This window comes from Grammomys surdaster, unplaced genomic scaffold, assembly GCF_004785775.1.
Source record: "Grammomys surdaster isolate TR1022 unplaced genomic scaffold, NIH_TR_1.0 66, whole genome shotgun sequence".
Taxonomy (NCBI): domain Eukaryota; kingdom Metazoa; phylum Chordata; class Mammalia; order Rodentia; family Muridae; genus Grammomys; species Grammomys surdaster.
The window spans coordinates 3,726,911-3,741,972 of record NW_021604568.1 but is presented as its reverse complement, the minus strand read 5'-3'; the positions used below and the strand labels follow the sequence as shown (position 1 = coordinate 3,741,972).

At 45.4% G+C, this 15,062-nt stretch overlaps 1 protein-coding gene across 1 annotated transcript in view; it reads left to right on the top strand.

Annotated features, from left to right (window-relative positions):
* Dnmbp (dynamin binding protein) overlaps positions 1 to 15,062 on the top strand; it is a 98,005-nt gene that overhangs the window by 20,998 nt on the left and 61,945 nt on the right. The window contains exons 2-3 of the mRNA XM_028774679.1: positions 8,288 to 8,442; positions 9,240 to 9,362. Of these exons, the coding sequence (XP_028630512.1) occupies positions 8,298 to 8,442; positions 9,240 to 9,362 (268 nt within the window). The 5' untranslated portion in view covers positions 8,288 to 8,297. The remainder of the gene's footprint in view (positions 1 to 8,287; positions 8,443 to 9,239; positions 9,363 to 15,062) is intronic.

The window sequence follows — 15,062 nt, the reverse complement described above, 5'->3', positions numbered from 1 at the left end:
AGACAGACAGACAGACAGGGAAGACATGCACACACGTAAGATAGAGACTCGTGAATGCTTTATGTTCCCTGATTGTTAGAATCACACACAGGAGTGAGGAATTTAGTCCATTGTTTTATCCAGTGAGACCCGAGCTAGCCTTGAGATATTCCTACCTTGTCTTCCTAAGATACTATTATGCTTATCGTACCTTTAAAAAATACCTTACATACATTCCTTTTTCGTCGTCCTCCCTAAATAGTTGGCTTTTAGTGCTGCAATAGTTAAATTCTATAGCATAACCAGTAACTGCCCATGAAGTAAAAAGGAGTAGTGCAGCAGGAGAGCCGGGTCTTTTATTGAAGATCTATGCTTGCTTGCTTGCTTTTTCTTTTCTACAATCTTACTCTTAAACTGGTATTTTCAAACAATAGGAAACTGCATTTCTTTTTTACAGCTTAGTGTGTATCTGGCTTGTACATGGAAGATTAAAACATTGATTTGCTAAACACGGTCTTTGCCAACTAAATCTAAGATGCAGTGTTTAGGACCCGACACACTGATGCTTTTTTCTGTAGTATTGTTTGATGAGGTTCGAATAAAGTCATGATCAGCGTGCATTTGAACAAAAATGTTTACATGCCCAATCTAATGTCGCATAAATCTTCAAGATGGTAGACAAAGCCTGTGGGAGTGGGAAGGTAGAAGACGGAGGGGCATTGCACCGGAGAGATGGGCAGCATTTGGAGGTAACAGCGATGGCAAGCGTTTAAATGTGTGGAAGCGTAACCTGCTGTGAGCAACCATAAGCAATGGTGAAGGAAGTCTAGGCAGGAGAGTCCAGCCCAGGGCCCCGCCCTCTTCTTGAGCCACGCCCCTGGCCTATTCTGATTGGGTAGGACTACTAAACATCTCAAGAAGGGTGGAGCAAAGTTTTAAAAAATTTAAATGTGGCCAAAGGAGGGTCCTGGTTGGTTTGTTTGGTTGTTTGGTTGCTGTTGTTGATGTTGTTTTGAGACAGGGTTTCTCTATGTAGCCCTGGCTGTTCTGGAACTCACTGTGTAGATTAAGTTGGTCCAAACTCACAGAGATCTGCCTGCCTCTGCCTTACCGAGTGCTAGAAATAAAGGCATGTGTCAACACAACTGGCCCAAATTTATTTGTGGATATGCATATGTATGTATGTATGTATGTATATGCATACATGCTCCTAGATGTTTAAGAGGTCAGAAGAACATGTAATTCCTCTGTGAGCCACCTGACAGGGGTGCTGGAATTCTGACTTCGGTGCACTGCAAGAACGGCAGTTGGACTCAGCTGCTGGGCCATTTCTCCAGTCCCTAGACGAGTTTAAAGACATGTAATTAAAGAAGCTTCTTTCCCAGCTGTCATGGTCTTTATTGTGCCAGTGTGTTTGTGCCCCTCCAAGAGGGAAATGTGCTTCATAGCCTTCCTTGAATTCATAACAACTATAGCTCAGTGTATTTTGAATCACCAAGATTAGCATTCTTAGAATGTGTTTGGGGCCTGATGAGATGGCTTCGCGGTTAAGAGCAGTGACTGCACTTCCAGAGGTCCTGAGTTCAAATCCCAGCAACCACCTGGTGGCTCACAACCCTCTGTAATGAGATATGATGCACTCTTATGGGGTATCTGAAGTCAGCTACAGTGTACTTACATATAATAAATAAATAAACCTTTGGGCCAGAGCAAGCAGGGCCAGAGCAAGCTGGAGAAGGGAAGGGGAAAGAAAAGAAAAAGAACATGTTTGGGAAGGAGCAGCTAAGGGCCACTAAACTAAGCTTTTTGGGTTCCAGGACTAACTAGCCCATCTCCTATACATTTTGAATGTTCTTGGAATGCCATTAGAGCAAGCCTGAATTAAGAGGCGTTGGCCCATAATAAATGTTAAAATATCCATAGGGTGCATTGTAAAGTGCTTGTCCAAGTATGAGGACCTGAGTTGAGATCCCCTTCAACCACATAAAAAAACAGGGTGGTGGTGTGCAGCTGTAACCCCAGCACTTAGGGAGCGGGGTGGGTTTGCTGGCCCACCCTAATCTAGCCTAATCAGTGAGCTAAGGCGAAACCTTGTCTCAAAAAATAAAGAGAAGAGGTCCACAAGGTGGCTGAGTGGGTTTGGGTATATATCATCAGACCTGATGACCTGAGTTACATGCCTGGAACCCACATGATGAAAGGAGAGGAGTGATTCCTGCAAGCTGTCCTCTCCCATGTGTATGTGGTCTCTGGTATACACATACACATGCGTCCACACATACACAAACCACACATACGCATACCACACATACACATCCAATAAATAACTAATATATTAAAAAATACTAGAAAAAATAGGTCATCTGACTTCAACCTCTTGTCTCTGGCACATGTACACACACATACATGTACATATGCAGTTGAACATATAGCACACACCTACACACATACGCACATACAATTACTGCAGACTTAAGACATGCTCTCCTCCTAGATCAGAAAACAACATTTTTAATGTTGCAACCCTTTAATACAGTTTCTTCCTCATGTGGTGACCCCCAACCATAAAATTATTTCATTTCTACTTCATAACTATAATTTGCTACTGTTACAATTATAAGGTAAATACCTGATATACAGGATATCTGATACTCAACCCCTGTGGGGGTCGAGGTCCACAGGTTGGGAATCAATGCTGGATGGATAAGACTGTTTCCTTCTGGGGCTAGTGCGTAGGTTCTTCTCAGCAGAAAGCTGCTCTGGGACGGAGGTTAGCTTGTTTGCTGTAGCAGACTGGATCTAAATGCTACTCAGCCCCTCCATGGCCAGAGGAGCACTGTTTCAAGAATCGTGTTAAAAGGCTATCTAATGACTGGCCTGCCGGCTGGAGCCAAGTTCTTGTTTTGCCTGGCTAGATAATCTTTGTTGACTATGTTAATAAATCATAGAACAGAAGAAGAATTTAAATTCTAAGCAACTAATGTAAAAATTGAGATTTAGGAAAAGATGAATCACTGATATTTTTAGTGGGCAGAAAAGAATTGTAATTTTGGCTGAGAGGAAAATGTCCTTAATTTAAGAAAACAAACAATAAACAGATGTAGATGTGGATGTGGTGGCATATGCCTATATGCCCACCTGGGGAGCCTGAGGCAAAAGGATTGTCATGAGTTCAAGACCAGCCTAGACTACAAAGTAAGATTTTGGCACATCTAAAAAAAATAATAATAATTTTAAAAATTAAAAATAAAACATCAGCAAAGAATACTGGTTAAGACACATATGCCCAAGTTTGGTGGGCATTTCTTTGATTTTTTTTTGTAATAATAAAAATAACATATGGTCAATGGGTAAGGACAGAGAGGAGATGAAAAAGTCCCTTGGCGGTGAGTGTACCATTCTTTCTACCTCAGTTCCTGACAAAAATCATGAAGAAACTGAAAAGGAGAAGTGAATTGGCAGGTTTTAAAGGAAAGACAGAGGTGATTTAAGAAGAGCAGTGTTTTTAGTAAAAAGAACATGAGCCTAGGAACCCTCGGGCTTGAACTCTGGTGAGCCATTCCTAGCTGTTGAGTCTGGGTGAACTGCTGAGTGACCGTGCTAAGATATGAGCCTTGCTGACCAGTGTGGTGGACAGTGCAGGCTCCAGGCTCAGTCTGGTGCATGAGACATGGTGGACACTCAAGTGGTAGCTGTTCTTCGTGTCCTTTGGGCTATTCAGAGCCCTGGGTACCCATGCTTGACCTGGAGGGCTCACGCTGTCCCCGCCCCCTTACCAACTCATCCCCCACTCCCCAAAACCCTGTTAGACCTAGACAAACTGGAGACTGAAACTAGTTACGCCGGAGATGGCTGGTTTACAGTTAGGTGAGCAGAACTCCAGGCCGAGGTATAAGTGGTTTCAGCTATTCCAACCAGCTTCTGTTAGTTCCTTAGGCCTTCCTGTGCCTGCACTTCTGCCTGCCTGCACACAAATGGGCAAAAGCCGCCTCCTTCACAAACTCCTTTGGAGGTTGCCTTCCACAAGGGTTTGGAGAATCAGCTTTCTGAGGATATTTATGTTTTGACTCTTTTGAGGAGGAAATAGGTATTCGCTAGTAGGGAAGGGTGGGGTTCTACACCTTGATGTCCCTGACAGCATGCTGTATTGGACAATAATCTTCCATCTTTCCCTCAGCCCATCTGTCCTGTAGTTTCTTCTGTAAACTTCCATCTGGAGTTGGAACAGCTTACAGAAGCCACTAATGATTAAGTTCTAAACTGCACTCGCTAGCTTCTAAATGGCCCCAGCACGGGTGGTAATAGGTGCGTCTTAGATTGTGTTCAGGGCGGGATCCACTCCAGGAGTGTCCATCACCTGAGTAAAGTGGGAGACAAGCCCCGCCTCCTGGCTGTACACGTGAATCACAGAGCTGTGATTTCTGTGCCCTTCTAGGGTGTGTGTCTCTGGGGATTGCATACTCATTCCTGCAGAGCAGGGGGTCAGTCAGCAAATGACTTTATTGAGCCAGATTCTCCTCTGTGTGTGAGTCATTTTCCCATACTGTGAAAGCAGCCAAGAGGAATGCTTAACTCTTTCAGCTTCCGAAACTAAAGGGCAAAAAATCAGTGGGCTGAGGGCCATTCCTTACCTAACAGCTCAGAGAATGAGCCATGCATGCAGTCAGACAGTGGGAACTTTGGGAAAATGTATGGGAAAAGTATGTCCATCTTGGCCCAATCCTGAGGATTTGTTTTAATAACATAGATGGCTAAGAGATTTACCAAATATTATGCTTGGTTTTCAACTTAAAAAACAAAACAACAACAACAACAAAACCTACTACCCTTCTGCAGAAATCTGACATCTGACAACTTCAGATGCCTGGAAAACAGCTAGAAAATAAGAAAGGGACCTCGGAGTTCGTGAAAACTGCTGAAATCCCTGGCTCTCCACCCAGTGCCACCTTGTGTCCCTTACCTCTGCAGAGGAGTGCCAGCCTGCCCTCCAGAGGTTGTCTGTTTTATCTACCTGAGAACTTTAGTAATGTTGTCGCTATAGGCGGTAAACTAGAAGTTGGATTGAACTGGGCATGGTGTCACACACCATTAGCCCTGACACTTGGGAGGCAGAAGATGGTGAATCTCTAAGTCCAAGGCTAGCCTGGTCTACATAGCGAGTTTCATCCAGGGCTACACAGTAAGACTCTGTCTCAAAAAAAAAAAAAATGTAAAAGGGTAGAAAAACTGACTGGGTGGAGTGGTTAAGAAGATAATTCAGAGGTTAAGGGCACTGGCTATTCTTCTAGAGAACTTGGGTTCAATTCCCAGCACCTACATTGCAGCTCATAACCATCTGTAACTCCAGTTCTAGGGGATCTGACATCCTCTTTTGTATATGCCCAGGCACACATATAGGTAAAAACCCATATGTATAAGATAAAAATATATGAATCTTTTTAAAACTGAAGCTGATGGATGATGTCAGCTGACCTAGAAGCAGGCCAGTGCCAAGAAAGGCCTGAGGCTCTGTCACTGTCTAGGATTACAGCTGTGATGAAACGCAGTGCAGTGCTGTATGGACTAAGCCTGCTTCCAGCAGCCTGAGTAATCCATGTTCACTCAGGATCTTTGGACGACGTCAGGGAGGCACAAGGTGTGTCTTTCTCTCGGGTGCTGGGATTGACAGGCACTGCCGTCACACTTGGCCCTGTGTGCCTATATAAAAACCTGGTCAAAATTAGATTAACCATGTTGAAATAAGAAGGTCTGAAGTGTTTGTACTCGAAGATAGTTTCTTCTCTGGTGGCCAGTGACACAGATTTGAACTACTGGTTAGCTATGGAAATGAGTTTTAATAAGCTAGTGTTTACCGAGAAGCTGTAACTGCCAGTAACTGAAGACAGTTATGTGCCTGTCATGTCCCTGGCACGTTCACACAGCATCCTGGGTAAGGCTTTGGGAACAGACAGACTTGGATTCCCGTTCTGTGTCTGACTTACTATGTGACTTGGAGTTATCACTTCCTTGAGCCTGTGTTCTCATCTGCCAAATGGGAACCAATAAGCCACAGGCAGGTTGGTTGTCGTGAGGACTCACTGATGTGGAACACGGTACAGTGTGTGGCATGAGGAAGCACTGCGTAAGTATTGGTCATTGATCTTTATCACTACAGTCACCCTCATGGCGATCCCTGTGGAAGGATTGATGGCTTCGGTTCTCAGGTCCAGGAAACAGAAGACCCAAGAGTTCAATGTGTTCAGGGTGAATAAGCTAACGAATATGAAAGCTCAGATTTGAATTTTGCTCCATCGCTATAGGAACCTAGTGTTTTACATGCACACTGTGCTGTCACCTCAGAGTATATTTATATAAATATCAGGTTTGGGTTTTGCTTTTTTTTTTTTTTCTCTTGAAACAAGTTCTCACTGTGTATCCCTGGCTTACCCAGAGCTCATCCTGATCCAGACATGGATGCTGGGATCAGGTCAGAGTCTCATTCTGCAGACTGGTCTGACCTCTGAACTCAGAGATCTACCTGCCTCTCTGCCCCTTGAGTGCCGTATGCCACTAGTCACAGCTAATTAGATGTTTTAATACATGTTCAGTAGTAGAGCACAGGTCTAGCATGCTTGAGACCCCAGGTTCTTTCCAGTACCACAGAGGAAAACGAAAGCGGGAAGCCTGTGGCAGGAAGGGGAACAGGGACTACAGTCGCCACTTCTCAATTTTGCTGTGGTCCCTGTCATCTCACTATTGAAGAAACAACCAAAACCCAAACTGTGACACAAGAATAAGCTACTTTGACCCAATGGTACAAGTCACATATGTAATATTTAACTGTGTGACATGATTAAAATACCAATATACGGAGCCACTTATTGGATGCCGCCAATATTTTTTTCACAGCAGTGAAAGTCACAAGCAATAGTCATAGCTGTCTTACTGTTTTCTTTACCTTAGACATTTGGTTCTTTTAAACTATTCATATACACTTATTTACTTTGTACGTGCCTCTGTGTGTGTGTGTGTGTGTGTGTGTGTGTGTGTGTGCCATGTGTATGGTACCCCAGAGACCAGAAGAGGGCTTTGCATTCCCTGGAGCTAGAACTGCAAGTGTCTGTGAGCTGCCTGACACGGATGCTGGGATCATGTCCCCTGGAAGAGCAGTAAGCCCTTAACTGCTGCACTGTCCCTCCAGGACCCCGCCCCCTACTCTCTCCTGTCACAGGTCCTAGGAATCAAACTCAGGTTTTACCAGGCTTGGTGTCAGTCACCTTTATCAGCTGAACCATCTCACTGGCCCGACTTGGTGCTTTTAGTGAGGTTAATCATGTGAGATGAAAAAAATTGTTTCCATATTCAGCAACACCAAATGAGTCTTTGAGGAAATTAAAGACCCACTTGGGCCCTGGCCAGCCTGGTGAGCTTGAGCTGCCCCCTGGGAAGGAATTTAGAGAATGTGTGTCTGATCATGGCCGAGCGCTCCCAGGTGAACACACTCCCTCGTCCTCACTTCCTAGTGTGCAGACACATCCTGCGGTCTCCAGGCCCCCACACGAGGGCAATCCCATCATCCATGGGAGTGCAGACCTGAGGCAGTGCAGGTTAGGCCCCTGGCTTCTTCAAACCAGAAACAAATCTCAACCTGCCAGTACTAAATGTCCCCTAGAGACATCATCTCTGGCACTTTCTCATTCTTTTTGTGGACGTCTGTTTTTCTGTGGGTTTTAAATCTTGGTGCGTACGTGAGTCCTGACTCTGCTGCTGGCATCAGACTGTGCTAGCTGCTTTGCATGGGATGCCCCAGTGAGTCCTGCCGCTGCTAACTCTGTGTCTATGGGCAAATTAGATTATCTACATTTACAGGGCTTTAGCATCCTACTCTTAGGGTTATCTTGGAAAATGGATGAGATGCTGTATGTAATGTAAAGAGTTTGGCTTTTAAATACTGTCTTTTAAAAATACTACATTGCCTAGAACTTTAAACATGCTACAATGTTATTTTCCCTCCCTCCCTCTTCTGGTGTTTTGAAAGCCAGAGTTCCCAGCTCAGATCTTCTCTGTCTCTAGACTTTGGGTGTGTTATTAGTTTTTGGTTGTTATTGTTGTTAGTTTTGAGTTGTTATTGGTGTTTGTTTCCCAATTCTAGAGTTACATTGAGAATTGGATGAAAATACATGAGGAAATTATCTTATAGAAACAGCTTTATATCTTTATACTTTATGCCTATGTTATTTTTCTATTTTAAGTGTGAGGTTTTAAGAAACACATTTGTGGCATGTCTTAAGTAGCGCCGCTCTCTCATGCTTTGGCCTTTCCTTTCCAGCTTGGGAAGCATGGAGCCTGGATCCGTGGTCCGAGCCATCTTTGACTTCTGCCCTAGCGTCTCAGAGGAGCTGCCACTCTTCGTGGGGGATGTTATTGAGGTGTTGGCCGTGGTGGATGAGTTTTGGCTTCTAGGGAAGAAGGAAGATGTTACAGGTGAGAGAGCTGTGATGAATGGCAGGCCTTTTCATTAAACAACACAGTCATGTTAACTTAGTCCTTAACTACGCACGTCTGTGCACTGCACTGGGGCATGGGATATGGTCCTGGTTCACAGTGCTGGGAGCACTTGCCAGCTTTGGGGAATGAGTAGTCTTGGGAATCCGAGGTCCTCCAGATGACACACCCAGTCTTCCTACTGAAATGCTCTGCTTCATAACAAAATTATCTTCTTCCTGGCCCAGTGTCGGCCTCCTCAGGACCACCACAGCTGTCTGTACAGCAGTTGTGGATGGGTTTCCTGTATCCTGTGTTTCAGTGGGTTTCAGATCTTTGAAGACCAAGACTTCATAACTCACGTTTTCCTTTGTAGTGAACCTGCTAGAGTACTGGTGATAAGTGCTAATTTAGGCATGTAGTTTGTGTATGAGTGTGTGTGTGCATACCAGTGCATGTGTGGAGCGTGTGAAGAGCAGAGAACAGTTCCCAGGACTCATTTCTCTCCTTATACCTTGGTGGACCTGGGGATCTAACTGTCAGGCTTGGCAGCAAGCGCCTTTACCTGCTGAGCCAGCTCACTGGCCCGATGAATGACTTTGAATTGTATTCTCTGTCCTCTGTGTGCATCTAGTTTTGTACTTTGCACTTTTTCTACAGTAAATTCTCTAATTATTAGCATTAAGTCAGTTTTCAACTCAGGAGTTATAAATGGACTCAGAAAAGAATCGGCCCTTGTACACAGGCCGAGAGGAAAAGCCCACTCTGTGTTTAACATGTGCGCATCTATTTCTCAGGACAGTTCCCTAGCAGTTTTGTGGAGATCGTGACAATCCCCAATCTGAAAGAGGGAGAGAAGCTGGCTGTCTGCACCTGTGAATTCACATCTCGAGAGCTGAACAGTCTTCCCCTCCATCGAGGTAAGCAGAGCATCAGAGACTTGCAGAATCTTGCAAATGGGGGTCTTTTAAAGTGTTCGTTCACACCGGGCTGTCCGTCTCTGTGAAGTCCTCCACACTGACATGATGGGGTGAGGGTGAGGCCTTACGCTAGGAGCCTTTGGTAACTTTGATAGTTAAGCATTCTTATATTGTTTTAGATTTTAGGTTTTTTTTAGACAGAGTCTCACTATATATCCATCATTGGAATTTCATATGTAGAACAGGCTGGCCTCAAACTCACTGAGATCCACCTGCTTCTGACTCCTGAATGCTGGGATTAAAGGCGTGAGCCCTTGTGCCAACCTATCTTTATTTTTAAGTGTGTGTGAGAGAGAAAGAGACGGGGGAGGATATGACTATATGTACATGAACTGCAGGTCCCTGGGGAGGTGACAAGACATAGGCTCCTCTGGTGCTGGAGTGACAGGTGCTTGAGAGCTGCCTGATGTGTATGAACCCTTGTCCTCTGAATAATAGAATCTGTTCTTAACTGCTCAGCCATCTCTTCAGACACTACAAAGGTGTTCTTACCTGATCTTCAACACTAAGAGTGTTAGTAACTACATTAGTGTAACAGTATTAGCATGTACATTATACATAACAGTGTAGTTTGAAAGCTATTGCAAACTATTATTTCTTCAGGTAAGAAGTGTGGCCTCAGGAGAGCAGCTCGTCAGGATGTCCCTGTCCAGTGTTACCTTTTACTTCTCCATGCTGGAGACCCTTTAGACGGTGCTCATCTCTTCCTCACGTACAATTTTGCCCATGAATTGTACTTACTAATGTACAACAGGGAGATGGTCATTTTGATAAATGAGGGAAACGCAAGAGTGTCTGTTATCATGTTTCCATTGGACACTGTAAAAGTTCTCGAGAGAACCAGTTTAGACAGGTGGTGCTCGCTCATCCCCAGGACGATTCCAGTATTCCTCACAGTGTACTCCAATAGGTGTGGACTCCCAAAGATGGACATGGACCCCTTCTGTGCATCCGCTTGGCTAAGTCCATGCCGTTCAACACACAGAGACCAGTAGTGCTGCAGACTCCGTCAGTGTATCAAAACCGAAGGGCTGACAAGCTGGGTTGTTTGTGTTGTAACTGTTCTTTTCATATGACATGGAAGGCAGAAGCTATACACACACACACACACACACGCACGCGCGCGCACACACACAGAGAGAGAGAGACAGACAGACAGACAGAGACAGGGGAACAGAGACCTAGCAAACTAGTCAGTAAGAGGAAAAGCATATTGAATTTTTTCCCTCATATTCCCCCTCAATGTTGTGGGAGTTTTGTGCATGTTAGCCTGTACTCAGTCTCTCCCTCTGGTGGGAAGTCTGTGTAGACCTTGAGGTTACAGCAGGATCTTTGTCATCGCTCATAGCTAGCCCAGCAGTGGTCTGGAGTCCAGGGCAAGCTTCCCCAGGTAGGGTGAAAAACGGACAGAAGCCTTTTGGCATCCCTCCAGGCCATGCACAGGATGTGAGCAACATGGCCTCTGTCTGTCTGTCTGTCTGTCTGTCTGTCTGTCTGTCTGCCTGTTTCACTGTTGGAGGTTGAACCCAGGGCCATGAACACACTAGGCAGTGAGGCTAGCATTCGGCCACCCAGTCACATCTCCAGCTCTAGAGTTGACACTGTCTGTTCTAATACTGGCTCCCAGTGAAAACTAACATGCACACAGTGCCTGTTACAGCCAGAAGAGGGCATCAGCCCCACTGGACAGGAGTCACTCTGTGCGGACACTGGAGACTGAACTCTGATCCTCTGCATGAAAAGCAAGTGCTCTTAACCACTGAGCTTTTTCTCCAGCCCTGAATCTGTAATCATAATTAAAAAACAAACAAACACATACTTTCATGTATGGGTGTTCTGCCTGTGTGTCTGTGTGCCATGTGCATGCCTGGTGCCTACAGAAGCCAGAAGAGGGCATAGGATCCCCTGGAACTGGAGTTAGAAATGTTGTGTGCTACCCCATGGGTGCTGGGAACCAAATTCTGGTTCTCTTCTGGAGTAGAATGTTAACTGCTGAGTCCATGAATCTGTAGATCTTATATTGACTCCTTGTGACCTGTTAAGCCTAAAAAGCTTAACATGGAGTCCAGAGGGAGAGGATGCAGGGATGAGAGTCCACAGGAGGGAGGGAGAGGATGTAGGGGTGAGAGTCCACAGGAGGGAGGGAGAGGATGCAGGGGTGAGAGTCCACAGGAGGGAGGGAGAGGATGCAGGGGTGTGAGTCCACAGGAGGGAGGGAGAGGATGCAGGGGTGAGAGTCCACAGGAGGGAGGGAGAGGATGCAGGGGTGAGAGTCCACAGGAGGGAGGGAGAGGATGCAGGGGTGAGAGTCCACAGGAGGGAGGGAGAGGAGGCAGGGGTGAGAGTCCACAGGAGGGAGGGAGAGGATGCAGGGGTGAGAGTCCACAGGAGGGAGGGGGAGGATGCAGGGATGAGAGTCCACAGGAGGGAGGGGGAGGATGCAGGGATGAGAGTCCACAGGAGGGAGGGAGAGGATGCAGGGATGAGAGCCCACAGGAGGGAGAAGATGCAGGGGTGAGAGTCCACAGGAGGGAGGGAGAGGATGCAGGGATGAGAGCCCACAGGAGGGAGAAGATGCAGGGGTGAGAGTCCACAGGAGGGAGGGAGAGGATGCATACTTTGTGTTTATATTTTGAGTAGTGGGTAAAAGGTGGGTAATGTGGCTTAGAGGATAGGAATGCTGATAACCCTAGATCCATCTTTGTCACCCATGTAGTAGCTGTGATGTTGGGCTAGTTCTTTGAAACTATCAGTCCCGGTTTCCTTCTGTAACAGTTGGAGGTGCTGACATCCCTATATCAGGGTAGCTGTTAGGATTGCTGGGGTTGTAGTGTGAACTGGGCAGAGAGAAGCTCTGTGACTCCTCAGTTTTGATGTGCTGGGGCCTGTTCACTTCATCACTCTGTGAAGTTGCTGTGTGCTGGACGATTCCCCAGAGTCTCCTGGAATTGGAGTCATCAGTGACTCTTCCAGCAGATGTCACCCTTGCCCCCTTCCCTGAAGCCAAACAATTTTTTCGGGTTCAGAAACAAAGCTGTCTTCTAGAAGAGTCAATGAGAGGCTAGAATCACCAACTGTCCAAAATGGAAAGAATAGAAAACAAAAAGTGAAGCAAAAAAGAAAAGGAAATGAAAAAAGAATATGGGATGCAAAAGACAAACAGATCAGGAGAGTAAGAATAAGAAAGGACTGCATATTATGGGATATCACCCATCATTCCTCATATAAGAGAATGTATTAATCCTTAGATTGTCCAGAAAAACCAACTCCACCATTTTGGGCCACATTTGAAGTAAGCTTTATTAAATAGTAACTACTGAGATGGATTTTGGTCAGGACAGTTCTAAATTTTCCCAGTTGGAATGCCATCCAGCTGAGTGTTGCAGGAACTTATAAGGGCAAACCTCTAGGCCACCATAGTTACTAAGAACTACAATTCCCAACATTCCCAACCTTTTTCCTGAGCAGATGGAACTTACTTTAATTTTCAGCATTACAATTGTTTATGACTGTCTAAACCTTGTAGACCAGGCGACCTCCTCTAAAAAGGCCGATAAAATAAAGTGATGATTTATAAATCATGCTGACAACCTTTATCAGTCAGAGCACAAGAACCTTACATTTTAATGGCATGTATTGAAGTATTAGGATGAAACTCTAATTAGGTTCCTTAAATAAATTATGAGGCCTGCACAAAGCACACAGTCCCCTGGGCAGTTAGTGCCATGAGTGTCCTCAGGGAGGAAGCCAACCCTGCAGAGCCAGACTGCTTGTGACAGACTCTGACAAGACCTACATTCTTTCCTATACTCTTACTTCCAAACCACTTCCTGGTCACATAAAAATTGCAACCAGAGAAACCATGGCCAAAGGCCAGAGGTCCTGAGGGTCACCACAGTTTCCACAGTCCTGTTCCCAAACCTGGTCCCACCACTCCAGGACTTCTTCATATTGGTGGTTTTGAAGTCTAGAACTGTCAGACATCCTCCATTCCTAAAGAACTAGCCAGGACTCCAGGGGAGTAGCTTGTTTGACTAATTAAAACAAAAGATTTTAAAAGACAAAAAATAAACAGAGTAACCAAGCCAAACAAACAAACAAAAATCCAAAAACCCACCCCAGGAACAGTTAGGCCTATAAAAAAAAAGGCAGTTACCAGGTATGGGAAAAAAAAACAATCAAAAACTTAAGGTGGGCGTGTCGGACTGAGTACCATGCCATCTAAAGTGTGTGTTGGGGGTGGGGAGTGGGGTGTTGTCTTGTTTTGAAAGTCCACCTTTATTAACTGTGAGTCACTCACAGAGTGACAGTCTGCCCGGAAGTGAAGCTCATCAAAACCGCTCTGTTGGAATAGAGAGGAGAACAGCCCTATTGTCCAGGCTCGTGGAGGTCTGGCCAGACAGACAGCACTGCGTGAAGTGAGCCAGGCATTCAAAGCTGGCCGAGTGGGAGTTATGGCATGCTTTGATTTTCCTGTTCACCAAGAGACCCATTGTGTCTGAGCAGTCATGTCACTAGTGACTTCCCTCCGTGGCCTGGATAGCAGGCCTTAGGGTGATGAGGGGTGGGCACTTGCAATTCTCAGGACCCAAGGCTTTGGCTGGTGGATGTGCATTCATAAGTTAAGGGCTACAGAAATATGGGAGCAGGACAATAAAAAGAAGTGGAAAATATACGAGGTGTCTGCCACTAATGTAAAACGTTGTGTCAGGTGCCATGCATTGTGCTGAGATACAACACCAGGATTGAAGGGACAAGTGGGGGGTCTCATGGGGAACCACAGGTGGTCCCCAAACTGATGGGAGCTCTCAAGACATTTTAGGAAAGACTGCCAGGTTTCAGATGAGACAGAAGCAAGAATAAAAATTTGGGGTTCAGCAGGGTATGGTGGTAAATGCTTTTAATACAAGCACTTGGAAGGCTGAGACAGAAGGATTACAAGTTTGAAACCAGCCTGGAATACCCTGTCTCAAAGGCAAAACAAAGTAAAAATCCTCTTGTGTGAGCCTGGGTCTGCTATCATGGGTGAGATCGTGATGGGTTGCTGGAGAGCAGAGACATTAGGACCGGATGAAACCTGAGCCACACTTGCATGGGGCAGAGACAGAATAGCCGGTTGGTGCCCCTGTGAAGGAACTTCTTAGAGTGTGTAAGAACGAACGCGTTTTATTGATTTCAGTCAATAAGACTAAGATTGTTCCTAGCACCTGGAAGTCTGAGGCAGGAGAATTGGCACAAGTTTCTGGCCAGGCCAGGCTCTGGAGTGAGACCTTATCTCAGAAAAAAAAAAAAAAAAAAAAGGGGTTATTAGGAAAGAAATTGGTGAGCGCTAGGCCTAGGTCGTCATGTCTCATGGCTAAAGCTTGAGCAAAAGGATATGGTAAAAATAAATTGTCCCATTTATAATCATTTGATAGGCTGGAAGAAATAATGTTTGGGATAAAATTTCAAAGGGAAGACAGTGGGGATTAGACCAGGCCAGGGTATTGACAAAGAGAATTAGTAAATGGAAGACATGTTTTGAAAGAAGAAGTTAGAGGAAACGAGGACATTAGCAATGGGAGTCAATGTTAGATGCAGGAGAACATGATGCGCGTGGGCGTCAGGCCAAAGGATAGATGCAGGAGAACATGATGAGCG